General features: G+C 41.4%; 1 protein-coding gene across 1 annotated transcript in view; it reads left to right on the top strand.

Moving 5' to 3' along the window:
• MSH3 (mutS homolog 3) overlaps window positions 1-27660 on the top strand; it is a 93820-nt gene that overhangs the window by 34811 nt on the left and 31349 nt on the right. Inside the window, exons 10-15 of the mRNA XM_056513665.1 lie at window positions 1274-1388; window positions 7652-7736; window positions 8312-8421; window positions 17678-17810; window positions 24624-24811; window positions 27488-27656. Of these exons, the coding sequence (XP_056369640.1) occupies window positions 1274-1388; window positions 7652-7736; window positions 8312-8421; window positions 17678-17810; window positions 24624-24811; window positions 27488-27656 (800 nt within the window). The remainder of the gene's footprint in view (window positions 1-1273; window positions 1389-7651; window positions 7737-8311; window positions 8422-17677; window positions 17811-24623; window positions 24812-27487; window positions 27657-27660) is intronic.

Below are 27660 nucleotides of genomic sequence, written 5' to 3'. Positions count from 1 at the left end.
AAGTCCTCCCATTGTTTCTTTTATCTGGTTTTATCTACCAGATATCTATCAGATCTACAGCTTGTTTGTAAAGACAAATCCAACATTCCTCTCACTTTCACACCCCTTTGAGGTATTTATATGTATTGATGAGATCCCCTGTTAGTCTTCTCCTCTTTAGACTAAACAGGCTTAGCTTCCAGACTCTCCTCATACGAGATGCTCCAGCCTCTTCATCATCTTTATGGCTTTCACTGGACCCTCTACAGTAACTCCTTGTCTTTCTTGACCTCTGGAGCCCAGAATTGAACACAGCATTCCAGATGGGATCCCACCTGTGTGGGCAGCACACAGGGGCAGGGTACCCTCCCTGACCTGTTGGCCATACTCTTCCTGATGCACTCCAGAATCCCACTGGCCCTCCTGGCCTCCAGGACATTCTCTCAGCTCACAGTCAACTTGTCACCCACTAGCATCCCTAGGTCCTTCTTCCCAGAGCTGGTGTCCTGTAGGTCAGTCCCAATTTGTTTTGGTACTTGATTATTCCTTCCCGGGTGCAGGACTTTGCTGAACCTCACTGGGTTTCTCCCTGCCCTGCTCTCTCAAACACAGTTTCCCCATGGTGGAACAAACACAGTTTCCCCTGCTGGCCACTCCTGATGACCTTTCTTTCTGCATGCCTGGTGATGACCCTCAGAGCCACCTTCCCACCACCTTCCCATGGGTGGGGGTGACTGGCTGGGAACCCTCCTTCTTGCCCCAGGAGTAACAATCTTGTTACTCAGTTCTCAAGTTCTTGTAGGTGTTATCTGACAGGAGAACAGGTTTAAAAACATCCCTGAAAAAAACCTGAACTACCTGGGTTTTTAAAAATACCAGTTTCTGTTGTGATATCGTGGGGTGAGTTTTCCTGTTGTTGCAGCTGCAACAGGCACTGCAGTAGAGCACTGTGCACAAAAATGAAGATGTCAGAATTCCATTCTTAGTTGTATATTTAGAACTTTGTTATGCCAACAGTAAGTCATTTTCTGTGAAGAAAAACCCATGGAGTCAAATGTTTTCTGTTTCATAATGTGTTTACACTGTTGTAATGTTCTGCATTATTTGGAACCATAAGTGTTATTTTGGAGCCTTGCTTTATGTTGATTTATAGATGTCATAAAACACTGTACATGCATTACAGATTTCTATTAGAATAAATTGAAAAGCAGATTATGCTTTTTCTACAGTACCATACTAGAAGCCAGTGAGTTAACCAGAAAATAATCATTTAACAAGAAATTTTTTTTTTTAGGTCCTCAAAACCTATCTATAATACTAAGCTTGGATAAGCCTGTTATTTGCTCTCTGGCAGCAGTAATTGCATATCTCAAAGAATTTAATTTGGAAAAGATGCTTTACAATCCAAGGTAAGTTGCCTATATAAATTTCCAATTCAAAGCACCACTTCTTGCAACTTTTAGCAGACAGTGTCCCTGATTGAAATGAAAAACCTGCTAGTGATAAACATAGTCTTTGTAAAAATTACACCTTACATTTGATTTCCTAATCAGAACTGAAAGAATCAAGTGGTTTCTTTGAGTGGTAATTCAGGAAAACCTTTATTAAGTATGTTTGTGTAGACATTACTGTCAGTGATGTGAATGAGCATGTACTGCTGCCAGGTGTTACTGAAAACAAGCAAGGTGAAAAACTGGTGGATACTAGGGACAAAATTTTAAAGTTTGTATCAGCTGTCACATCCCAACCTCAGTTTTAGTGTGTAACCAAAATGTAGGGATTTTCTGGGCAACTTTAAAAAAAAAATTGCTATTGCAACTTAGCTTTGCAGATGTTGTTGCAGTTTTCAGCAGTGTAAATAATGTTTCCTTTCCATGCTGTGGAGGCAGGTATAAACTCTGGTGTGTTGTAATGTTCAGGCAATCCTCAGCAGGTGTGTTTAAGCTGTTTCAGGTTTTTTTTTGAGTTTTAAAGAACACTGTTTAACACATCCTGGCTTTCTGGAGAATCCCTTGGCTGCACTCAGTGGTCAGTAGGAGTGGGGAGAAGGATCAAAAGCTGTTGCTGGGGCACAACCATTGAAGTTACTGCAAAACCAGACAAACATGGAGAGTCCCAGCACTTGGGTTTATTAGGTATGCTGAGATGAGTGCTCCAGGTTTGTGACAGGCTTGTGCAGGTGGAATCAAATTAAAATGGAAAGATGTCACTGCTAAAGCTTCTTTTGCCCTGTTCTTGCATGAGTACAAAACTTTTCTGTCCTACCTGGCTTAGCTTTGAAAATATCATTGAGGCTTATTAAATAAACCAGCTTTATCTGTTGTGGGTCCTCTGCAGAATATTCTCCCAGCTGTCTCAGTATTCCTCTATCCCATAAGTGTGCAGGATTTAATAAAGCCAGTCTGGCTGCTGACTGGAAACTTAGAAACATGTCATTTGTAGGTCATTCATGTGTTGGGTAGGATTCTGAGAGTTTGAGGCTAATTTTGAGGGGCTCCCTATATTACCAGTTAGATTATCAGCTGCCTTTAAAACACCAACTGCAGGTGCCAGCTTTAAACACTGCTTAAACACTTTTCCAAGTGTCCACCAAAATATTTGGGAATTATACATGTGTTCTGAGTTTTGGGGTGGATTTCTTTGCTTAAGTTTCCCTACTCTCCATTCTATTTGAATGTTAACAAAAGGTTTGATGTGCTGATGGACCTAAAGGGGAATAAATTCCTGTGGCATCTTTCCTGCTGATCCAACAAGGGCTGTGCTGATCTGTGGTGTTCCTGCACTGTGGTGTGCCTGCTTGTCTTCTTTTACTGCCTTTTTAAAAAAAAAATAATTGTTTTTTTTAATATGCTGGCATAGGTGGAGAAATCTTGTAGATCTTGTGAGGAGGAAAATGAATTCCAAGGAAATGCCATTTTTGTGATCAGCTCGTGGGTCACTGCTGTCACAGTGCCCTGTGTGCAATCACACAGGAGGTGACTGTTCTTTCTTCTGGAGAAAATGTGAAATCCATCTTCTATGCAGAAGTAATTCAGTAGCAGAGGACAAATATAATTATGTGGAGGCTTATGTAGGAGCAGTCAGTCACATTTGTAACAGCTGCATCCTAAAATCAAGTACATTATAGACTGGGAAGGAAAAGCTCTAAATCTCAGCACTGACATTTGCTGCTGAAGGTTGCTCTAATGGATTTCTGGGGAATGTATGAGCATCTGAGGGAAAAGGCAAAGAAACACTTAATATCTTGGTGATGTTCTGTGAAGAAATAAAACAGCATTTTTTGGGATAACTTTGTGGTCAGAGCTTGGACTCTGCTGTGTTTGTTTCTAAAGCCTTTGTGCTCTGACTAGCCAGTACTGAGTTCCACTTGCTGCTTGTAGTGTGTCGTGGGGACCAACAAACTGAGCCAAATACTCGGGAAAAATCAACTTCAGTATTTTTCCTAATGCCAGTGAAATGCTATCTAAACACTGAGCAGTGAAAGACTTTTAATGAAATTATGTCAGGGTCATGCATGTCCTGAATGAGGAAACAGAAGAGAAATAACTTCCATTGCACTGTCAAGCAACTTAAAATTCCCAGAAGAATTCAGGTCAGTGAGCACATGCAGGTAAGTCAGAGCATGAAGTGGGAGCTGTGAGGGAGTTTTCAGTTTGTTAATGTGCCACAGACACATAAAGAAAGAAGAAGACCTGTTTGGTAGGAAGAATGACAGAAAAATTCATTACACCTCTCTACGTTCTTTGGACAAACACTCTTCTCCCAGCTGAAAAAAAATTCCATTTCAGTTTATCAGGAAGAGTCAGGGATTATCACACAAGTCAAGGAATCCTCATTGGTAGGGGGAAGCAGGTTTTGCTATAATATTTTGATGAAGCTTTTAAATCTATTTTGAGGGTTCTGAAAAAAACAAAACATTACAAGAAATAAAGATTTTTACCACAGCAGGTCCCCGAGCTGTGGCTAGGCTGCTTTAGAGGTCAGCAGCAAGTAAAAATAGATTTAATAATGAATGTTACAAGTTTTTGTTAATCAATGTGTTCTAATACCTTTAGATACTGAGAGACCTTTATTAAATTTATTTATAAATTCATTAAATATATTTTTTTGTTGTCAAGAAGTTGATACACATCTAGGAGATGTTTTCAAGTACATTTGAGTACCCAATTTTGTTTGAAAAAATCATTTGCATAGCAGTGGCTGAGGAAATGTGTCTTGGTGTATTTCCATTTTACCTCTATGTTTTCCAGCATGTTGGATGTGGAGGGGAGGCTTTGTAGATAGCAATTTGTAGGTTTTGAACAGTGATGGATGAACTTCAAGAAATGCAGGAAATAATACACAAAACAAAAAGGGATTCAGATCCAAAGTTCTAGTCCTGTGGAAATATTCACTAAGGAGTTTAAACCTGGTTAATTAAATACAAAACACTCCTGGGCTTGACATCCCTTGCTACACAGATTGTGGTAAATGTCTTTGGTATGGAACTAAAAAAACTAGTGTTTGTGAAGAAAGGAGAGACTTGTTTTTACTTCCTAAAGCTTTTAGGGATTCCTGCATTTCTTGTGTGTGCAAGTTCATTCTGTGGTTTATTCAGCCCTAGAGATCTCAAAGACACAGACTCTAGAGCTCTGTGAAAGGTAATTGAGCAAAGAAAATCTGTTGCTTTCAGGGTGCCTTGCAGCTTCACTCAGAAACATTAGAGACTTGGAGAATCAAAGTAGTTGAAAATTCCTGATCTAAATAACATGCATGCACTTAGGCTGAGATAACCAAGTATGAAATTACATGTATTGTCTCCTGTGGAGAACATAATGAACACAGCACTAAAACCACCCCTCCCTGCAGGCTTCTCGAGAGGCACAGCCACAGAATCACAGCCTGGTTTGGATCAGAAGGGACCTTCAGGTTTGTCCCACCCCAGCCATGGCAGGGACACTTCCACTGTCCCCAGTGTCCAGCCTGGCCCTGGGCACTGCAGGGATCCAGGGGCAGCCACAGCTGTGCCAGGGAACAATTCCTTCATAAAACTAAATCTCTCTTACCTTAGTTTAAAGCTTGTCCTAGCTGCCTGTGTGGAAAGCTGCTCTCTCTTTTTCATGAGCCCCTTAAGCAGTGGAAAAGGACAGAGATGATCCAGTTTGCCCATCCCAGCTGCAGTCTGTGCTGTGCTGTCCTGGAGCACAGCAGTGACCTTTGCACACTCATCACCGTGTGCCTGCTCTGCAAAAGCATTTCATGGGCAGGCACCTCATTCTCATGAGCACTCCCTCTGAGATTCCTAAAGCTCCCTGGAGCTTCTGTGTGTCTGCTCTTTTCCTTCCTCTGAGCCCAGGGATGCCTTGGCCCTGCCTGGCCACACTGCTATGGGCTTCCAGCTGTTTCCATCACTGGTTCTGTGCTGCTCCAGGCCCAGGACTGCTGCAAGGGTGTGCCTTGGGGTCACAGTGTCACCTGCAGGAGGATTTTGCCTTGTGCCCTGTCAGAGTGGTTTTGGAAAGGTTGTTTCCAGCAGTGCAGGAGCTGCTGGCACTGCATTAGCCTTTCACACACAGGTCGTGCTGAGACCTTTGCTGCAAAACCAGCCCTGGCTTAAATGTTACCCACAGCCTTCTCCTGCCATTTGGTCTCTAAACACCTTATAAAGATTGGGGGTTTTTTCACATTTTCATCGAGTTCTGATCCCAAGCTGAAGGCAGGTGGGTGGGTGGCAGCAAAACACGTTCTGTGCTGTGACATGTGGAATTGTTGGTTGGGCATATCCTGCCGTTGATCTTGGCTGTTACTCGTGTGCTCCAAACTCCCAGTTACCACCTTTAATAGCAGGGTGAGGTAACTCAGATAAAGAAACTCCTGGGTAATGTAAGACGCACGTAATTTGTGCTGTGAAAACAACTGGAGCTTGTCTGATCTGAAAGAAATGTAAATACAGTGTGAAAGAAGAGTAAACCCCCTGTGCAGTGGAACAGAGGGAATTGTGTTCAGACACTGCTGTGAGCAGAGTGTGCCCTGTGCTGGGTGCTCTAGAGCCAGGAGGAGTGTGGGAGCACCAGAACCAGAAAAACCCACAATCCTGGAGCTCTGATGGGACAGGGAGAGCCAGGAGCATCCTCTGGGCTTTGGAGAGGAGGTGGAAGGCTTGATTCTCACCCAGCTGGGTTTGAGAGACCAGAGCAGTGCCAAACTGGGAAACTGCAGCAGGTCCTGGGTGCAGAAAGGTGCTTTTGGAACAGCAGATGGGAGTGGGAGCCAGGCAGAAATCATTCCTAGTTAATTTTCACCAGCATCAGCAGTTGTGACTGGAGATAATAAAAGAGAAGTATTGTTTTATTTTTATTGTTGCTTACAATATTGTGTAATTTGGAAAGTGTTGCTGGTTTTGCCTCCAGTGTTTTCTCTTGCTGGTCAACTTCCTTGGTTTCTGAAATAGCACACAAAGCAGAATAATTATGACTATGGGTACAGTTCTGAGTCAGCTGTACTTCCAAGCTGTCATTAAACTTCTTCAGGGCCCTCAGTTGAATCTGCTTTTTTTACAATTCTGTGGAAAATACTTCTAATTTGACCCATTATTTAGGAAAAAAATTGGTAGCAGGCCCAAGCACCTGCATACAACATAAATATATAAGATTAGTCTCCGAATATTTCATATTTGTGAAAGTTTTGGTGCTGTTCTTGTTTGTAGTGCAGCTGTGTGTGCCTAACAGGAAAAGGTTGAGCATTCAAGTACTTTTCCAGAGGGTTTAATATTGAATGTACTGAAAAACTTCTTGTAAAAAGTCAAGAAAACTGTTTAAAATCTTGATCAGTGAGTGGTTCTGGTGTAGGACAGAGCAGGACAAAGAATGTCCTAGATTCTGAGCAAAGGGCAGTCAGCAGGATGATTAACCCAGACAATCATGACTTGATTTGTCAGAAGCATTTAGTGAGGATATTGCACTTCACAGTCCTGACTCTACCTGTGTGTCTGAGCCTGAAATGATTTCCAGATCTAATATGATTGCACACCTAATACCATTATTTTATTAATGGTGTTTCTAAAGCAGCAGAACCTTTGGGTTGGTCTCATCCAGCCCTGCTAAGGAGTATCAAAAAGTCAAGTATGTAATTTTGGTCATGGTTATTTCATATCAAAACAAAATCAAATAGCTTCAATCTCCCCTATTTCTATTTTCTTACATAATAGCACTTGCAGGCTGTTTAAATTTGCAGTAGTAATAAAAAGTAATATGTATTTTGATATGATGTTTTGGTCATCAGTTGTATTAAAAATCTGTTCCATTCCTGAAATATTAATTGTTAGTCCTGCTAAATTGTAAACTGAATAAATTAACCATTTAGTGGAGAAGTGTTAGATAGCAGGAGGGCTGTATTTTGTTCTGAGCTTTGTCAGAGTCACTCTAGGAAATGGGTCTGAAATTTTATTTTCCCAAGCTGAAAGTTAAAAGAAGTTATTACTGTTCAGTTCTTTTATTTATTTGAGGAGATTTTAATTTCTCGCTTGACTTTTAAAAATTTAGTTGCATAACTGTTGAATTCTGTAATGTGAGAAACCTGACAGTGTCTCAGTGTTCTGCCCATGCCCAAATTCAAGATATATCTTAATTTATATGATATATGATATGATTATATCTTAATTCAGATATAACACATCTGAAATTCCTCTCCCCAGCAATTTCAAGCAGTTGTCCAGTGAAACTGAACACATGACAATTAATGGGACTACGATGAAAAACCTTGAAATTTTACAGAATCAGGTAAGGACAAATGGAATGTTTTTTTATTAAATGCTGAGATTTTCACTGCTGTTTGACCGACTTTTCCCACTGAGGTTAACAAAATTTGTAAATCTGACCCATAAGTCTTGAATTATTTTAAATGGGATCAGACTGGAGGGAGATAACATTTTCAGAAGCATAAGTGAAGTTAATCTGTACAAGTTTTTAGTATGAGTTAGGAACCTTGCTGCACTTTGACTAACAAAGAACTTCCCTGAAATTTAATTTCTTCAGCAACTGCAGCTGAGTGATGTCTGCAGTAGGGTTTGTTTTTGCTCCTGCTCAGAGCTTTATGCCCAGACTTATTTTAACTGTTTAATTTATCCTTGTCATTTCCTAAAAAACATTTTCTAGCTAAAGGAAAAACATACTTAAATATCTTACGACTCCTGGAGGTTCTTCATGTAAGGCACTGTTGATGAGCAGAATTGATAAAGAATGTACAGTTGCCATATCTTAAAGCCCAAACACAATGTTTTGAATGATGTGAAGATCCTCCCAGTGCAAAACTGACTGCTCAGTTGACAATAATCAGGTTATTTTCATAATTTCAGACTGACATGAAAACCAGAGGAAGCCTGCTCTGGGTCTTGGATCATACTAAGACTTCGTTTGGACGTCGCAGATTGAAGAAATGGGTGACACAGCCCCTCCTGAAGATCAGGTGAGCTGGGTCCCTGCCCTGGGCTGAACCTCTGCCTTCTGGCTCTGATGCTGAGGGTGCCCAGTGAATTTATTTGTCCAGAAGACCTCAAATCCACAGCAGATGACCCAGCAGAAGTGGTGGGTGTTGTATTTAGTTTGGACACAGATAAATAGTGCTGGGTTTGGACCACGTTAGAAATTCCTTTGCAGAAATCAAATTCTGTATCCTTTTTCAAGCAATCACTGAGGATGACCTGGGATTGTCTAAACTTGCCAATTCATGTTGGATTCTTCTTGCTTCACAAGTATTTACATCCCTAATGTGTTTAATTTCTTCTAAAGTAGCTGTGGATGCTTCTGTTATCCCTGTATGCAATGTATTGATCAGGAGAGAGTTCCTTTCAGTTAATCCTGAAATGTGATCGTTATCTGGCCACTCCTGTATTTTGATTTATCAGTGCTTTAGAAATGCTGTGCTTTGTAGCAGTAGTATTCTGGTTCTCCCTTATCTCAGTTTTGAAATGGACTCCATCCTTTCTGATTTCTCTTTGCAGGCTCAATTTGAGTGTTGTGCTTGAATGTGTAGTAAATAGCAGTGTTGAGTCCATGGGCTGCATTTTCCTACATTTGAGGTTTTGGATCCATTCATTTGAGCAGGTGTTTCCTGAGCATTTTCAATGTAAAGGTCATTGAAGTTGTCACTTTTTTCCATTCAGTTGTAGCATACAGGAGATCTTTTGACTTCGTTGTCTACTGTATTTTTCCCTCTGTTTTACTTCCAAAAATATTTAAAGCATATTTAATGTTTATTACTTTTTGACAGGTTTAAATAGTGAGATATACCAGTGTTTTAGCATCTTGCTGTTGCTGATGATTTACAACTTTTCTTCAGAGCCTATTTTTTTTTCCTTGACCAAATCTAGTATGTTAAAGCACTCTACTTCTGCAGCATTGCTGCTTAATTTTCTTACTACCCTTTTTCTAATAGGTTAATTTCAGTGGCCCTTTTAAAAAATGCTTTTAATTTTTTAAAATTCTTGTCATTTTAAGTTTTTTAAATTCTTCTGGTGCTAGTTTTCTTGTATCTTACCCACCTCCAAAGGCTTTTGATGTAACCAACGCAAACAGCAGGGCAGCTCATCAGGGTCATGAAAATCATTTAGGTGGAATCTGGGCGCCACTTTGCAGGGATAAAAGGTGTAAATGGATAGTTTATTTCCCTCCCTGCGGGTTTGTGTGAGCAGCTGTCAGCGGAGGGAGCCAGAGCACTGAGGATGGCCCCGGGCAGGACCCGGGGATGCTGTGCTGCTCCCGAGTGACCACCCCGAGTGACCACCCGTGAGTGACCACCCCAGTGAGTGACCACGCCTGCGGGCAGCAGCTCGGACACGCAGCTCCTTCCCAGCACAGCAGGCAGAACCTGCTTGCCCAGCACTTCACTCCCTCTTTGTTAGCCACATTTTCTGTTTAAATTCTCCCTTGTCTCAGTGCAGAAACACCTTTACAGGTTTTTTTTTTTTGTTTTGTTCCCTTCTCTCAGCCCTCTGCTCCTTCCTGCTTCCAGAGGGGGATGCTTGGCATTTTCAGGCTGGGGGTGATGGTGCTCCTCAGTCCTGCTTGGAGCTAAAAAAGCTGTTTTGCTCTGTGTACTTCTTCCTTTCTGACTCTCAAGTTGTAGTTTTACATAGGTAGTGCATCAGGCATCTGGCAGTATTGTTCTCAGTAATGCACACAAATGCACTCAGAGAACCTTCTGTAATTGTAATACACCTGTGCCTCCTGGAGTGACATTCTCAGAGGAAGTAAGGCTTCTCTGCACTGCATCTTTTCCAGTCAGTGAGTAGGTGTATCAAGAAGTGAGAGGGTGTAATTACTGCTTTATGCCTTGGAGTTGAAAATCACTTGGGATGATGACTAAATTTCCTGTGAAGAAACCATACATTAGGTTGAATAACAATGGAACGTGTACAGACTCACTTGGGCAAACCTGAAGATACTCTTTTAAAACCATCAGTGGTGCAATACATGCAGAGACAAGATGTGTACATTTGGGAAAAAAAGAAATGGCAAAAAAGAAAGTTTTAACCAAGAGGGGAGTAATGTCCTTACTTACTCACCTGGGTATACAAAGATAATGAGGTAAGAGTGTATCAGTCACCAGCAACTGAGCTTTTTAGGGGGAATGAGGAAGGTTGTTTTCCTGCAGAAGTTGGGTCTTTGTGGGTTGTAGAAGTGTTATCTTACCTCTGAAATCCGAGTTCCATTGAGTGCCCTTCTCACCTGGTGTCTGTAAGTGGAGTGGAAGAAAAGGAGATGGGAAAGGAGAAAAGGCCTGGAGCGTTTCTGGGTGAGTTTCTGGAGAGTTCCAGGGCAAGGGGGTCCAGCAGGAGAGGCAGCAGGGCAGCCAAAGGGCTCAGGACAGCTCTCAGGGTCCAGAGCTGCAGCACAGTGTGACCTTTGTCACAAAAATAATTTATTTCCTGGTGGGGAGCAGATCTCAGAACCTGTCAGGCTGATGTCAAAGTCACAGCTTTGTCAATAGCTACATGAGGAGGTCAAATTAAAGAAAGATAAGGTTGTCACAGGCTGAGCAAACCCGGCTCTGGTTTTAATCTCTTGTTTTGTTGTGTGCTTTGGATGTTGTCCTGTACAGACACTGCCCTCCACATGACCAGTCTGAAACGTCACCTCTGCAGAATGTGTCCTGTCTTTATTATCTATATTATCAGTATTATATATCCATATCCCTTATGGATATATATATCCAGTATCATATATCATAGATATCATAAATATATTCATATTATCAGTATTATCCATGGCTACCCACTGCCTCCTTCCTTCCCTTCCCCAGGTGTCAGGAGTGCTGATCACCCACCTGCAGCACAAACAGACAGATAAATACTGCATTCCTTCCCTGGCTGGGTATTAATTTGTGTCTGTGCCTTGCTCAGCTGCTGATTCTCACAATTCCTAGGAAATTTGTTTCTGGATCTGTCCAACACACAACCTTGTCAAGGTTGGTTGGAGTCAAACAAGGAGTTCAAAACTGGAAGAGGCACAATTAGATACAGGTTAATTATTTCCACAGCAGATCAGTCTGTAAAGCTCACAGAGCTGTGTCTAGGTGTTTAAAGCAGAACTTCAGGATGGTGCACCATACAGAGCACTCGACAGCAGGGCAGGGAATATCTGCAGATTGCATTGCTGCAGAAAGCCCTGCACAGGAGAGGTGATTCCCCCACCTCCCTCTCTGCTCCTGCACAGGTGGAATGTCTTTTAGCAGCATCTGTGATTCCACAGCCAGGGGGGAGGGACAGACCTTGCTGTGGGACTGGGAGAGAGCCTGGCTGCTGTTGCCCTCTGTTGCAGAAGTGCTCCCTTTGAGTTAAAATAATTTCTAATGCAAAATTTTAAAAGCTTAGGGATGTGTGTGAGACAAACTGGAAGGGTGTGTGGTGTGAACATACTAGTTTGCACAGTAGTCTCTCTCTTTGGGGTGTTCTCTACAGGTTTTTGAGGGTTTTTGTGTTTGAAGTAGTTTAAACAGGCTGACTGACACACAAGTGCCTGGATTGTATTTGTTTAATATTCTTTTGTCTCTCTTAGGTTTTCAGTGTTATATATGGTGTACCTGCCTTTATTTGTAGTCAAAATCACCTGATTTTTTATAGTTAAAGCTGATGTTCAAATCCCAAGAAAATTGAAAAAGGAAGAAAAGGAGAAAAGTTGTATCTGTTCAGACAGTTGCCAAAAACATGTCAACCTTTGCTTTGTGCTTCAGAGAAACCAGAATTTTAATTACCTCTCAAAAACTGGATTTCCATTTTATTCCCTGGGATTTCAGTATACTTTGTCCCCTCTTTCTTCCAGTTCTGGAGAAGATGATGCTTTTGTAATATTAAAGCCTTGAAGGATGATACTGATAATTACTATTAGTCTGAATATGGTTTGTCCACAGGAGCTTAGAATGGCTGTCAATGTAGCAAATTCAGAACTGCACAGTTCAGGACTACAAACAGTTCCTTATTTACTCCTGAAGAGGAGGAAGTGTAAGTTAGGATTACTAATGCAACATGACTTTCTTGGAGGATATCTTCTGTAGAACTAGGAAGAAGATCTCTTTGCTGTGAGATTGGCAGTGACATGTCTTTTGTAATATAAAATAGTGCCTTGTTCTAAATTTTCTCACTTTGAATGTATTGAGTGCTGCTTTATTTATACTTCTATATACAAATTATGATTCTAAAGCAAAGTCTTTCAAGTTTGACTTTGTCCTTGTTCTCATAATTAAAATATCAGGGCAGTAAAACAAACTGTCTAAAAATCCTTGAAAAAATCCATCTTATTTTGGACTTAAATGGGTTCCCATTTGATACCATCTTCATCCTGAGCAGGATTAGAATTTTTTTTCCCCCAGCAGTAATTTGTGAATAAAATCCACTGATCCTAGGGCTAAATTTTCCTCCTAAGAATGACAATTTTATAGTGTAAAATGCACAAATGCAGGTTACAGCATATGCCTGAGATCTCAAAATTGTTGTAGGAAAGAAAAAGATTGCAGCATCATCAGATGTATTGATTCATTTTTGCTAGCTGTGTTTTGGTCCCTTTGAATGCTGTATCTAATTCCTTGTAAATGGAGCAATCAGGCATTCATTCATGTTGGCTAAAGTAGCTAATTGTTCCCTTTTTAGGCACAAATAGCTGAAATACAGTGTATGAACATAAACAAAAGTGTTTGATTACCATTTGCATATTTTGGACGTTCTTTTAGCAGATGTGAGCTGAAGTTTAGGGTTCTTGTGTGCTGCTGCTCCGTGTCTGAGATCCACTCAGGGAGATTGTCATCAGCTGCTGGACCTCCCTGGAGAGGCATCATCTGGAGAGTTTTGGGAGTAAATTACTTAGAGCAAGTGAGCAGATCCAGAAGGATGCTTAATTTTCAGGTTTCACTTAACTTTCACTGCACTAATTGTGATATAATTACCCTCATTTGTACATTTTCATTGGTGCTAATGGATAAAATTTCAGTGGTCATGCCAAAATTTAACAGATGAGGGTTGATCCCATAACTGAGCCAGTTTCTAGCTGAGCCAGCATTTGGGTTAAAAGGCAGGGGTGAGGGTGGCATCCCAGCCTGAAGGGGAGGGGAGCACCCAAGGTGGGCAGGAAGGGAAGGACAGAGTTTGAGGATCCACAGAAGGGCACAAATATAATTGTGGGATGACACACTTGGCAGGGAAATTGGTCTGTGAGTCCTGAGTGGGGTGAGCACACAGCAGTGGGTTTGACCAGAGGGAGAGGGGAGAGGAGGGAAGGGTGAGGGGTCACTGTGGTGTGGCTGTCCCCTGGGCTCCCCTCCCTGCAGGCACCTTCCCATGGTGACATCTCCTGCCTTGCAGACAGCTGCTGGCTTGTCACAGAGCAGCAGTGAGAGGCTGCAGAAGGCTTGGGGGCTGCAGGGCTGCTGGGGGCTCCTGACCTGCTGCTTCCTCACCTTCTTCTGTGCTGTGCTGATCTCCAGCAGGCACAGCACGGGTGTTTGTCCTGGGAAAGTGCATCCCTGCCTCTGCTCCAGCCTCAGCAGCCCCTGCCTGGCTCTGCAGCAGTTGCCTGTTGATGTTGGGGCTTCACCCCCTTGACCCCCAGGGCTTTACCTGCTTGTCCTTTAAAAGGAACCCTGAGTTTATGGACTGCAGAGTCCTGATTCCACCAGGGCTGTGGGCTTTGGTGGCATTAATTGCTTGCCATGAAAGGCAGTGGTATAAAACAGGGGACACTGTAACATCTGACAGGGTCTTTAACTTAATCAGCTCATCCCAGATCTTCATTTGTGAACCATGGTCTAAGGGGAGGTCAGAAAGAGCCCCATAATATATAAGTGAGTGATTTAAATAATTCATTTTCATTCTTTACAGTGCTGCAGTTAGGAAGCTGCTAAGCTTGGATTTAGATACCACAGCCCATGGAAAGCAAAGTTTGTTGTTTCATACCCTTAATTATGTTCTTAAGGGGTTGAATTCCTGTGACTGACAGTTCTGCACATCACTGTTCTCTTGGAATGGATTTAATAAAATTAATTTTGATTGTATACATTATTGTTGAGTTATGTCCTTAGCATGATGAATGAATTCATACTATATACACTTAGCATAAGGTAAGAGATTTCTGATAAATTTGTATTTATTTACCTTGTATTTAAATAATACCTTAAATGAATGAAAATCCTTAGTTCTTATAGAGCAGTTACAATATCAATGTCACTCTGCTTTAAATGTAAAGATATAATATCACATCTTAAAAAGTTAGGTTTGTTTTGATGCAGGAGACAGCAGATCTGTGTTACCACACCAGCAGCCAGCAATCCTGTTTGGGCTGCCCAGATGTTAAATCTATGCAGTGCTGTCTGCAGCCTTCTGCTTTGTCAAAATAATTTTTAGCTCAGGATTGAAACATGTTCCTCACATTTTCTAATTTGCACTATTGTTCACTATTTGGCAGCAGAATAATGCAGGGGAGTATCTCATTATTTCACTTCAAGTACTTCTTTTAAATGACTGCAGTAACAATTCTGCAGTTAGATTTTGTTATGTTTAAATACACTGAAAAGTGATTTTAGTATTGTATTAATGATGCTATTCTTAGATGGGGGGTATGGCAGAAGTAAGAGTATTGCTTTTAGTCAACTGAATTATGTTACATTATTCCACAGAAGATTGCTTGGAAAATTGGATAAAGCTCAGATTGCTGACATGGTTTATACAGATGAGGAAGAACAGGCTAATACTGCACCTAAATGCAGCATGAAGTAGTAGCCAGTTCAGCTGGCTGTTGAGTTACTTTGCATAATGTTAGATTCAGTTTTTCTGGTGATGGAATTATTTTCTAGACCATGCAGAGATGCAGCCCCAAACAGTACTTTACATATGCTGCATAAAGGAATTTATTCTGTGCAGGGCAGAACAAATTCCTTTAGAAATGGCTTAGCAACTGAATATATATATTTATATATTTTTATATATTAGCACTCAGTAAAGTGTTTGTTAATTTAAGTGTAAATATTTAAAGTTTAAAAGCATACTTTGAAATTCATCATCTGTTTTTATGATGTCTCATCCTAGTCCTTCCTTCCTCATGGGTACATGGTGTTTTAGGCAATTCCTTGCTGTACTTTCTGAATTTTGAAATAGGAATCCCACTAGGTTTTCTTTACAGGTGGAAAAAAATGGGTCATTTGAATGCCATTCTCCTGACCCTTTCTTATTTGTGGGATTAAAGCAGAAAAACTGTATGGATGCTTAGTTTTAGATTACTGGAGCTCCAGTAACACAGCCATATGTGAGGATGATTAAAGTGCAGATTAAGCTCTGGAGGGAGGAGTTTTTCAAATATCTGCATCTATTTTACATATTACTGCCAGTTTCCAGTTGGCCACATAGTAATACTGCTGTTTAAATTAAGTAACAGAGTTCTGCTGCTTAGAGTGCTTTTTTATAATGAAGAATAAAGGTTTTTATCTTCTGCAAGGTACATATGTTTATAATATAACAGTTCAGGACTCCCTCATGTGGAGGAGAAGTGTTCCAGGGTTTCCAGTACAGCAAATGTCAATAATTCTGTGTGAAAATGGAATTGTGGGTGGTGGCAGTGACCCTTCAGGACATCAGTGCAGCTGCTCAGGGTGTTCTGTGCCTCTGTCACTGGTGTCACCCTGCTCAGGTTCCTCCCTGGGACCCTGCTGCCCTTGGGAGCTGCTTCCAGGTTACCTGGGGGAAGTTTAAAAATGTGTGTGCTGGCTTTGCTGCAGCAGTGGGTCAGGTGTTGCTGTGACCTGCTGAGCAGTGCCTGCCAGGTCTGACTGTTGTGTTTCCCTCAGGGCTGGAAAAAGCCATTTTTGGGTAGTGGGGCTGTCAGGGCTGTCGAGGATGGCAGTGAGATCCTGGTGCCCAGAGCAGAGGCTGTCCCTGCTCCTGTGGCACCTGCCTCAGGTGGGCAGAGCTGTCCTTGAGCTGAGCACGGCTGCTCTGGGGTCAGGGTGTGCTGTCCCTGGCAGGTGAGGAGCTGGTTAACTGCTGGGCACGAGGAAGCATGGCACTGAAGCACTCCTGGCACATGGAAGATTTGTGTTTGTCTGACAGCACACCCAGGCATGATTTCCCCTTTCACATGAAGTGCAATAAAATTTCTAGGACTCTTAGATTCAGCTGTCTCCAGGGCCAGAGGCCTCTGGCTGCTGGACTGTGGTAATGTCTGCAGCCTCTGGAGGTGCCTAATATCCTTGATTTCCTCATGGACACTATTTATGAGCAGCCACACTGGCGTGAAACCTCTGCAGTAAAAGCCAGGGCAAGGCAGGCAGTCTCCCAAAAATCCTAAATTCAGATTGTGTCTTTGTTCTCATCCCTCTGTGCTGGTGAGCTCTGGGCATCTTGCTGGTCCCTGGGAACATGGGCTGGGCTGCATTAGCACACACTTGTCTGGGATGTGGAGTGTCTGCAGCAAAGGAGTGATTTCTCCTTAAACTGCATGGGGACACCCATTTACCCACACTCTCAGTACTTCCCTAGAAAGCAGCAATTTGCTTGCACAGAAAGCAGAAATGGAGTTAAACTCTGCAATCTACAGCCAGTCCATGGATATGTTGGAAGGATACAGAGGAGACTGGGGTGAAACTTGGTGGTAGTTGTCCGTTTGTACAGCCCTTTGCTTTTAAGAATATGATTGTAAGGAACCTGCCAAGAGCTATGGAATCACCTCTTCTCATTAAAAAAGTGTTTCCTCAGTCCAGGAGGATGCTTCCTTGACTTCAGTCCTGAAATAGGGAGATAAATGTTAGAGGTTTTAGCAAAAAAAGGGTAGAAAACCCAACACAGTCCTGATCCAGGTAATTACCGATCCCTGGTCAGGGTCAGACACAGGGGGGCAAAGGTACATGGGGTGCAGCTGTGAGCTCCAAACCCTCTGCCCATCCTCTACTCGTCTGGACATTTGGGGTGAGCCCTCAGGGCTCAGTGCCACTCCTGTTCTGCCAGCAGCAGCACCTGAAACGTGTCTTGGGCTGCTGTGAGACAGACAGGGGACAATGAGCTCGTGTCCAGGCTCTGGCTTGCGTTTGGAGTGAAACCCCAAGATTCTCTGCATGCCTCCCTTCTTTTGCTAACTACTCAGAGGCTAAAACCAATCAACCCTAACAAACCAAAGGAAGAGGTTCACTGCCTCCCCCTTCCCCTCAGAGAAGCACAAATTTTAAAACTGATCTTCTTCTTTTACAGTGAGATAAATGCCCGGCTGGACGCTGTGTCTGAAATTCTCCTGTCAGAATCCAGCGTGTTGGATCAGGTTCAGAATCTTCTCTGTAAGCTGCCAGACTTAGAGAGAGGCCTCTGCAGTGTTTTCCACAAGAAGGTATTCTCACTAATTTGTTGTCTTCTAAACAGCATCATTGTGTCTCAGTGTACTTCTTTTGGTTTTGCATGTTTGTTTAAAAATGTTTTCTACTTATCAGGGTTGAGGCTAATATATTAAAGGGATGTGGATTTATAAAAATCAGATGTGGTAAGATCTTACTCTGTGGTCAGTGATATGCTGATAGAAGAAATGTCTGGGTAGGGTTCTAAGGCACATGCTTTGGATTTCTAATGGTAACAGGAAAACATCTGCAGTCCTCATGATTCAGTGTCTGGATTCAGCGAGGTGGGGTGGTGCAATGGGCCCTTTTGCCATTAATTGTTATTGCCTTTAAACCTGTCAGGAAAATTAATCCACAAACACCAGAGGTTTATGTCCAAAAAGGAGACAGAGGAATCCTTTTACTTTATTCTAATAAAGGAGAGGCCATGGGGCATCCCCTGGGATCTCTCAGATTTTTGGAGGCTGCAGCCTCCTTTTATCCCAATTTCCCTCTCTTTCCCCATTGCTGAGGCACTTGAGAGGCACAGACTTCCCAAACACCTGATACCTCTAATGTACAACCCTCCCTTTTAATTTTTAATTCTTAGAGAATTCATAGTTTTTTCCCTGTTGCTTCTTTCATTTTCCAATATCCAATTTCATCTCTCAGCAAACCTACAGTTTGTACAGGCAAATATCTTTTTCCATTCATTAATCAGTGGAATCCATCCCATTGCTTCTTTAATCTCTCAGTGCTGGTTTTATCTACCAGCAGACCCAGAGCTGGTTTGTAAGACAAATCTGACATTCCTCTCAAACAAAGCTTTGCATTCCATTTGCTTCTCTAAAATCACACGTGCAAGTGGAGCCACTTGGCTGGAATTAGCTGTTTGCAAGTGAATGTTGGTTTGTTTGCAAATTCTCTACCTTGGACCTCACATCCACATTTTAATAAGAATCACTTAAGAGTGATGAGACACAATTCTTAGTTGAAGCAGATTAATGTGCCAGTGGAACCTGTGGAGAACTTCATGTTCTTTTATTTCACTGTCCTGCTTAGAGGTTTTGACAGTTTGTTTTAGATAAAGGAATAGATGAGTAGGACGAGAGCAAAGCTGAAGTTTCTTTGGATGGTACAGCATAAAGTTTTCCTGTCTCTGAAAATCTGAAACCCAGTTATTGTACAATTTTTAAAGCCCTGGAGTGCTGCAGTGTTTGGCTGTGGGAAAGGCTGGTGTATTTCAGTGAATGGATACAGAGTTCCAGCCCTTAGGAAGGCTGTGGAAAGAGGGAGTGTGCACCACTTTGCCCATCCTCTAAAATATACCATCTTCACATGATACAATTGCTGGGTTTCTCTGTCCAAACAACTGCCCAGGAATGAGACAATTTGCTTTTCAATGGTTTGTCTCATTTCAGGTTTCATACATAATACTGTCTTTAGGGATATATCTGTATTTCACAATATCCTGGAACTGCTCTGCAGCTGCCCTGTTGGTTTTTTGTTTGGTTGTGGTTTTTTTTTGGTTTGGTTTTTTTTTTTTTTTTTTTTTTTTTGCTTTGGGTTGTTTGGTTTTATTTTCTGTATATACTCATTTCTTCAGATGTCACTCCCTGCTGTAGAACTGCTTGCCTTTCTCAGCTTTCAGCTCCTTTTAGGTGGAGCCATGCAGAGACCTGGATTTTCATGGCTTTTGAGAGGAGGTGACAGTGCAGTTTGCCTGAGCAGCAGCCACTGTAGCATGAAGATGTGTTCAGTGAGTCAGATGTTGGAAGGAAGCTGCAGGAGAGGAGAAATGCTCCAGCAGAATCCCCAAAAAGGGTAAATGAGGGGGGAAAGCTCTAAGCACACACTTTTAATTTGAGGACGTGCTTCCCCTGGTTAAAGCCTGGGCTGTGCAGAGCACTCTGGAGGGGACTGAGTAATCCCTCAAGACCTTTAGGACTTTGAGGAGATGGCAGTGTCCCTGAGAGAATGAAAAATCAAAAGCAAACTCTGGGAAACCGATTCTGAGGCATAGATGGGGGATATGGAGCCTGGAGAAAGGTCCCAGCAGAGCAGATATCTATTAAAGAACTTGGAATAACTGGATTTCATGGATTATTTTGTGTTCCTCCCCCCACCCCCCAGTGAATGCTGCCATTTCAGTTCCCACTGCAGAACCCTTTCCAGTTCTGTTAATTCCAGATGTCCATCTCCCAGATGCTCAAAGGGAGATTTCATTCCATTAAGGGATCCAAGACTCTGAGTAAAGCACACTGAAAGATGTGCTGCTTGTTAGTTCAGTGTCAGCTGCAGGAAAAACAGGTGAATGTGACAAGCATTTAATCTTCAGGCCCTTTATACTTCAGTGCAGTTATTGTCTGAGCAGTGTGCTGTACAGGGAGACTCCAAAGTGTGCAGACATGGCTGGGGTGTCTCAGTCATCCCAAACATTGTTTGGAGTGTTTTTTACATTCAGGTCAGCCACTGCAGAAATTCTATTGTGCAAAGCCCTGTGCACCAGTAACCTCTGGAGAAGGCAGAGGAAAATGAAGGCAGAACAATGATCTATAAGGGAGAGCATCCTGATGGGAGCTCTTGTGGTCAAGGACATCCCTGTCTGTTCTCCTGCTCTGAATCACTCATTTTATCTTTTGAAAGCCTGCTAATAGGTTTGTATCTGATAGCATAATTCAAACTGGCAGTTGTTAACCTGGCCCTTCACGAGTTCCATTGCCTCAAACCAGCAAGACCTGTTTCTGATTTACCCCAGGTATATAATCTGGAATTAGAACAGTATTTTTGCAGTGGGAATTAGGTATTGCCCTGCAGGTCACAGCTCAGCTGTGATTTTGCCCCAGCCTGGAAAAGGACTGTGGGAGTGGTTCAGGAGACAAGAGCAATATTGCAGTTGCCATGGAGAGAGGAATTACTTCAGGAGGGCTGGCTGCTGTTCTCAGTTTGTGCAGGTCCAGCTCTTGACACCTCGCCAGGCAGAGATGCTCTCACTGCAGAGGGGCCTCTCCTCTCCCTGGGGAAGGAAGGGTGCCTGGGGATGAGATGTTTGGAGACTTCTGGGTGGCACTCAGAAGCTGAGTGCAAAGGAATCTGAGAGATGGAATTACAGTGAGTTTTGTCTCAGCTGGTGCAGAATCATGCTTGGTGGTGCTCAGAGAATCACCAAAGCACCCAGCACCGTTTGCACCACAGACTTTTCCTCCTGGCATCACTGGGAAACACAGATGGCAGGACCCTGCTTTGTTTTTCCTGAGACTGTTCAGCCTTGCCTTGGAGTGTAGCAGAGAGGGTCAGTGACCAATGTAGGAACAGGTTTTAAAACCAGAACAAAGTAAACATGCCATTTGTACTTGTAGAAATGTGTCCTGCAGGGCCAGCCTGGTGTTTCTTGCTGCTTTCACGCCTGTGTTTCCAGTGTGTTTCAAAAGATAAATATTTATACAGGCTCAACCCGTAAGTGTTTATCTTATTTGTACTCTGCTCAATAAACATTATTTTTTCACTAAAGCATAGTCATGAAACAAATTATCATAACAATTGGGCATTACATGTACAAAACAGATTAAAGGGGAGCTGTTTACATAAGGAGGGAGAGCAATAATCAAACCTTATCACCACATGGAGTAAAACAATTTCAGTTAGTTCTGACTTGATTTTGCCCATGTGACAATCCTTTGACTTCAGCTAACATACACCTTTATTTTTTATTTTTTTTTTCCTACTGTGGTAGTATCATGCACATCTTGCTTATACTACACTTTTAATCTTTTAAAGAATGTGCATCACACATATCTTTAGGTTTACAATGCTAAATGCTGATTTGAGCAAACTGCTCCCCATTAAGCTGATTAATATAAAGTCACAGCAAAGGGACTTAATAATCTTAAAAGTAAATACCTCATTTTTCCTGAACCAAAGTCTACTCCCTATGCTAAAGAGATAAAGGTGGATATTGCAACTTGAAAGGAGTGATAAATGTATACTGCATTTAGACACCTTTTTTTTTTTTTTAATTTGAAATGCTTTTAACTTGGAGCAAGTGGTTAGTGGCTGTTAGCTGTGTGTCTGTGTTGGAAACAATTTCAGTAATGCAAACAGGCTGAATTGCTGTCAGTGTTGCTGAGAGGGTGTGAGATCTCTGTGATCTTTCCTGCATCCATTTTCAGGACAGTTTGACAAACTGCTGGTTGAAACTGTTGTTTGGCATCACTGCAACTCCGAGGTTATTTCTCCAGTGCCAGAGAAGTTTTGGCTGTCATTGGTGTCATCTCAAAAGCAGACTTCAAAAATAGCATTGGATAAGCTTCTGAGAATTTTTTCTGAATGCAAGGCTGTTAATGCTGCTTTATGTAAACAATTTTTACTGTATTTTAAAAGCTCCTAATTTATAACACAGTATGTATCTTTTGTGAGCTTACCTAGGATTTGAATGGAATCAGTCCCACTCTAATGGAGCCTAGATTTTCAGAGTTATTTGAATGTATCTGCTCCAAGTTATCTTTTTGCTTAGTAAATTGTTTCTGCAGTAGAGACATTAAATTTTAGATGCAAAGTCCTGCAGTGTTACTGAAATGAAGTGAGGGAGAACAGGAGCACCTGAATAAGCACAACAGAGTTTTGTTCACCCCCATTCTTGGGGACACTGTTTAGTAAGGTTGTTTGCAGTAAAACACAGTGAATTCCCCTTTCCCCAAAGGAAATTAATTAATTAAATAACAGTTATTACTAGGAAAATTAAAATAGAAATAAAATTTTTTCCCTGTGCTTTGACTTCAAAGACTGCTAACATATTTACTCCTTTATTATTTTGTTTAATTTTGTTGTCAGAACTTTTGCAAGATGGAAGTCCCAGATTATCAGAAGGATTATGATAAATTGCAGCAAGTGCAGAAACCCAGAGTTTTCCTGAGTCAGGATAATGGATAGTTTATGAAGCAAGACTGGGAGACTTTTTTTTTTTTTTTTTTTTTTTTTTTTTTAAATTGATTAAAGGAGAATAAAAGGCTTAGAGGTATTTGAAGGGTGTTGGCAGCAAAGAAACAGTTCAGTTAGTGTAATACAGAAGAATAAAATTAGAGATATTTGGATTTATTTAATGGGAAGGAAAATTGTGCTGTCTGATAACACTTTTACACAATGACAGTTGTTGCATTATGGATTAATGGTAAGCATACAGTATATTGCAACATGTGGGCCTGAGAGCAGAAAAAAAATAACACAGAAAAAATTGGAGTATTTTCAGGGAAACCTCCTAATGGGTCTCCTCTGCCCCACAGAACTCTGTGGTTCTGTAAAATAGATGAGCTTAGGTTTTCCAGGAACATTCAGGGTGCAGTGTCTGTGGCCCTCCTGCATTCCTGACTGTGGGTAAATTGCATTTTGGCTAATACTTGATTCTGTGTTTGGGTACAGCCATTCCTTGGGAATAACTGCAGTGTAATAAATGAGAGAATTGCCTTAGTTCTTACATTTGAGTGTGGGAAGAAAGAGAAAGAAAAGTTTACTTTTGGGGAGAAATTGAAAGATGAAGGATGACAAAATAAAAATGTAGATGTGTTCTATGAAATGGTGATTCACTCTAGTCCACCTCTTCTGTGAGCAGTGTTGTACTGGTCACCATATACTGCTGTCCAGAAATTAAATTATAGGTTGCTGTAGATGAGAAAAAAGAAAAAAGTCAGAACAGAAGGAAGTCCTGTGTCCCTCCTCTCACAGTCTGGCAGCAGCCAGGCAGAGCTCGAGCTGCCAACAGCTACAAGCACTTTACACAGGATTGGGTTTTTCTACATACTGCTGGGTTTCCCTTTGACCTGGTTAACAGGGCAGGTGTCTGACAATAAAGGCAGGAGCCTCTGAAATTGAGAATGCAAAGCCCCTCCCTACAAATTATTAAAATTTTGAAATTAAGGGGCTCTCAGGCAAAGAGATGGGAATAGGAATAACAGTTCTTTACTAGGAAAATTAAAACAGCAATGCAGTATTACACAGAACAATCCCAGCCCTGCCAGAGTCAGAATCCAAGCTGACACCCGTCAGTCAGTCAGGGTGTTGGCACAGTCCCATTCAATGGTGGCTGCATCCTCCTGCAGGGGCAGATGTGGTTCAGCTGGAGCAGTGCTCCTGGAGAAGGTGCAGTTTCCTCTGAAGCTCCAGGGATGATGTGCAAAGGTCTGGCTTTCCTCTGGAATCCAGTGGAAAGAAGGTTCCTTGGTGTCCCAAATGTCAGTTTTTATCTGGGTAGGAAAGGCTTGGCTCCTCCCCTGGCTGGAGCATCTCCCAGTGGGATGATGGAATTTTATCAGTCATGCCCTGGGACTCAGTGGCCATGAACAGGAGATATCTCCTGGAGGGAGGATGGGCTGTGGGAAGATAAAGATGATTGCCCAGCTGGTTTAAAGATGGTGATAGAACACACACTGCTGGACACATCCTCACTGCAACCCAAGACACCTTTCTCTGTTTTCTCTTCTCCCTCCCTTGTTCTTGTTCCCAGTCTCTCTGTGCCTGTCCTTAATTTCAAGCCCTGCACAGGACCATGTGGACATCACCCAACCTGCTTTTTCTGCTATTGGCACCTTATTTCCCCTTTTCCTGCTTTTGTATGCACTTCTGCCCCCAGCAACAGGAACACTGGAGATCAGCTCATGACAGATGCCAGAAGACAAGGCTTTAGACAATTGGTGTGATTAATTAACCCCCCTGATTAATGGGGCTGCTCTATTACTGTCCATGCACTTTATTTGCATCCTGTTTTTTGAAAAAGCAAAATAACCTGTTAGTGAAAATGTAATGCATTGTAATGATTCAGGCATTGCTTCCCTTCCCAGTGCTCTACCCAGGAGTTCTTCTTGATAGTCAGCACCCTGTCTCGTCTGGACTTGGAAATTCAAGCTTTTGTCCCAGTCATACATTCCCATGTGAGATCTCCTCTGTTGAAAAATGCACTGCTGGAAATCCCAGACCTTCTCTCCCCAGTAAAACAGTATTTAAAGATCCTTAATGAAGAAGCAGCCAAGTAAGTAGAGAAAACACATGGTACTTCTGTGCCTCGTAGGCTTTCTGACTGAATGTGTTCAGTTGTGCAAATGATGCATCTTGGTTTAATACACCTCAGTTTTATATTTTTTATTTCATATTTATGTATGTACAGTTCTTGTCAGTTAAAGCAGAGGTTGTTATTACCTATGGCTTACATTCTTTTTTTAAAGTTAGAACTAAGTGAGGGAGTATGTTGCCTGAATGATTTTTTGAAAGTTTCCCACCTGTTTTGGGTCATGGATTTACGGGAAAATATGTCTTGCAATATGTTAATTTGTTTAGCAGCTTTTTAATTTATTTTTTTTCAGAGAAGCTGTTCCTTTTGAAGAGAGACTTGACCTTCAGCAGAGTATCAGCTCTGCTGTCAGCAGCATGCCTTCCACTATTTTTGTGAGAATTCATCAAAGCTGTCTGCCCTTTTTTGTCTTAATTATGTCCATTGTTATCCTAAAATGTTGGACAACAATTTTGTCCAAAAATTTCATGAAGAAATACAGACATTTGAAGAAGATGCTAAATTGGAATTAATATGCATTATATTGGAGAATATATTTAAATAATTTGTTGTATATTGTTTGTTGTGAAGAGCTGCTGCCTCCACTGTTACCCCTGGATTTTTTGCTGAGATTGTGGCATAGTCTTAACTTTTATGTTCAGAACAGACTAAAAATAAACATCCATTTCATTTATAAAACATTTTTTATCTTTTTCCAAACTGAGATTGAAAAAATAAATCTGAGAGTCAAAGCCTAGAACTTTGTTTTATTTGTTTCTGATTTAGAGATGGGCCCAAGGTGTATAAATTTAGAAGCTGAGAAGGGCAGAAGGATTTCCTCTGCCCATTGGCAGGGTGGGATTTTGAGATTTCTGCTGATGCCTGGTGCCCAATTATAGTTGTGACAGTTTGTGCCAAAACAGACTGAATCTGAATTACACCAGATTTACTGTAGGTAGGTTCAAAACATGGGGTGTTTTCTTCTGTCACTGTACTAACGATGGATAGAATAGTACACAAGATATAAATGATCTCTAGAATGGGTGTGTTGTGTTTACCCTTATTCAGAATGATAAACCAGCCTGCTTTCTGGCCTTTATATATATCAAATGTATGTGGCAGTATTGTTTTTACTCTGAAACATTTATTTCATCAAAATCATGGCTGGTATCACATCCATCCATGCACACACACACACTTGTGCACAGACTGCATCACACATTGTTTTTGTTATGAGGGGTGGATAAAATCCTGTGATTGTTCCAAAAGGATCTCTTTGTTCCAGGTTTTTTGATTTTTTTTTTTTTTAACAGAGAGTTGGAGATTTTGGGGTTTGTGTCTTTGAAACTGTCAACATTAAAATTTTTTTGTAGACATCACATAGCAGTGACAGTCTTCACAATCAGCTGCTGGCTACTAGTGATTTTTTTTTTTTTTTGCCTTGCATTCCCATGGAAACTGGCCTAATTAGCACAGAATCGTTTCTAAAAATTAGTGTTGTGCTTTGAAATGGCATCTCCAGTGTCACTTATGTAATCCCAACGACCATGGAGTGCACAGCCCAAGCACAGCTCTGTGCTACCTGCCTTGCCACTGCCTCCAGCTGTAGCTCCATTTGCAGGCAGAGGGGTAGTGGAGTAAGGAGAATATTAGATTTTTTTATTACTTCCATGTTAAAATGCTTTCAGTTGGCTAATTACTTGCTCTCCATTTATTAGTTTTCAAGGTAGTTACATAATTAACTAGCAGAGTTCTCTATTGGCTCTAAAATGCAAAGTTATATTGCAGTTAACTTAGGGCTGATCTCACTGCCTTTTATTGTTTGCCTGATACTTACTGGGGTAAGTTAAATTTTTGTTATTTTTGTTGACAGCTGTATTTTCAATTGCTAGTTCAGCTTCCCAGTTTTAACCATTTGAATGGCATTTCTTGTTTCAGGTTTCAATCCTGAGCTGAGCTAGTGCTGCCAAAAGAGTTCTGTCATTTTTTCTGGCACTGAAATTAGAAAAGGGCATTGTTTTGCATGTACTTGAAAGTATTCTGGGTAATCTTTTCTGGACAAAAGAAGGAAGCTGCTCTGGGAAAATTACTGATGGCATTCTGCTTTGATGAGGGCCTTGAGGGGGGGGATTTTTTCCATGCAGTCCTTACAAAAGTGTGCCCAAATTTGGCCAGTTTCTAAGTGTGTCGAAAATCTGTGTTCATGGCATGCAGAAATCACCTGAAGTTTCACATTCAGCTGCAGTAAAGGTGCTGGCAGCAGTTGGGGTGCCCTGTGTACAAAGTGCCTTTCTGTTCCTGTCATGAGTACAGCAGCTTTCAGTAAATGGGCTGTGCTGTGACCAAGCACCTGAAAATCTGTGTTCAGAAGGGAATTAAGCTAATGTTCAAGTAAACAAATGAAAAAAAAATACAAATAAATAAATTAAATAAGTAAGTTTAAAAAAATTACAATAATAAGTAATATAGTAAGTAAATAAGTGAATAAATATAACATATATATATAAATAAGTAAATAGAATAGGTAAATAAAATACAAATAAGTAAATAAATAAGTAACAAATAAAAATTACAAAATTAGGATGGATGCAGCTGGCAGAACAGAGGTATATCTCTCTCTTCTTACCATTATTTTATCTTTGCATTTCTCATGGGTAGGGCTGGAGACAAAACCCAGTTGTTCAAGGACCTCACAGACTTCCCTGCCATCCGAAAGAAAAAGGAGGAGATCCAGGACGTGCTTTCTAAAATCCAGTTGCATCTGCTGGATATTCGTAAGCAGATCAAGAACCCTTCTGCAGAGTATGTTGCAGTTTCGGGTCAAGAGGTAC

The sequence above is a fragment of the Oenanthe melanoleuca genome, chromosome Z (assembly GCF_029582105.1).
Source record: "Oenanthe melanoleuca isolate GR-GAL-2019-014 chromosome Z, OMel1.0, whole genome shotgun sequence".
Taxonomy (NCBI): Eukaryota; Metazoa; Chordata; class Aves; order Passeriformes; family Muscicapidae; genus Oenanthe; species Oenanthe melanoleuca.
This window is presented reverse-complemented; position numbering and strand designations above follow the sequence as displayed.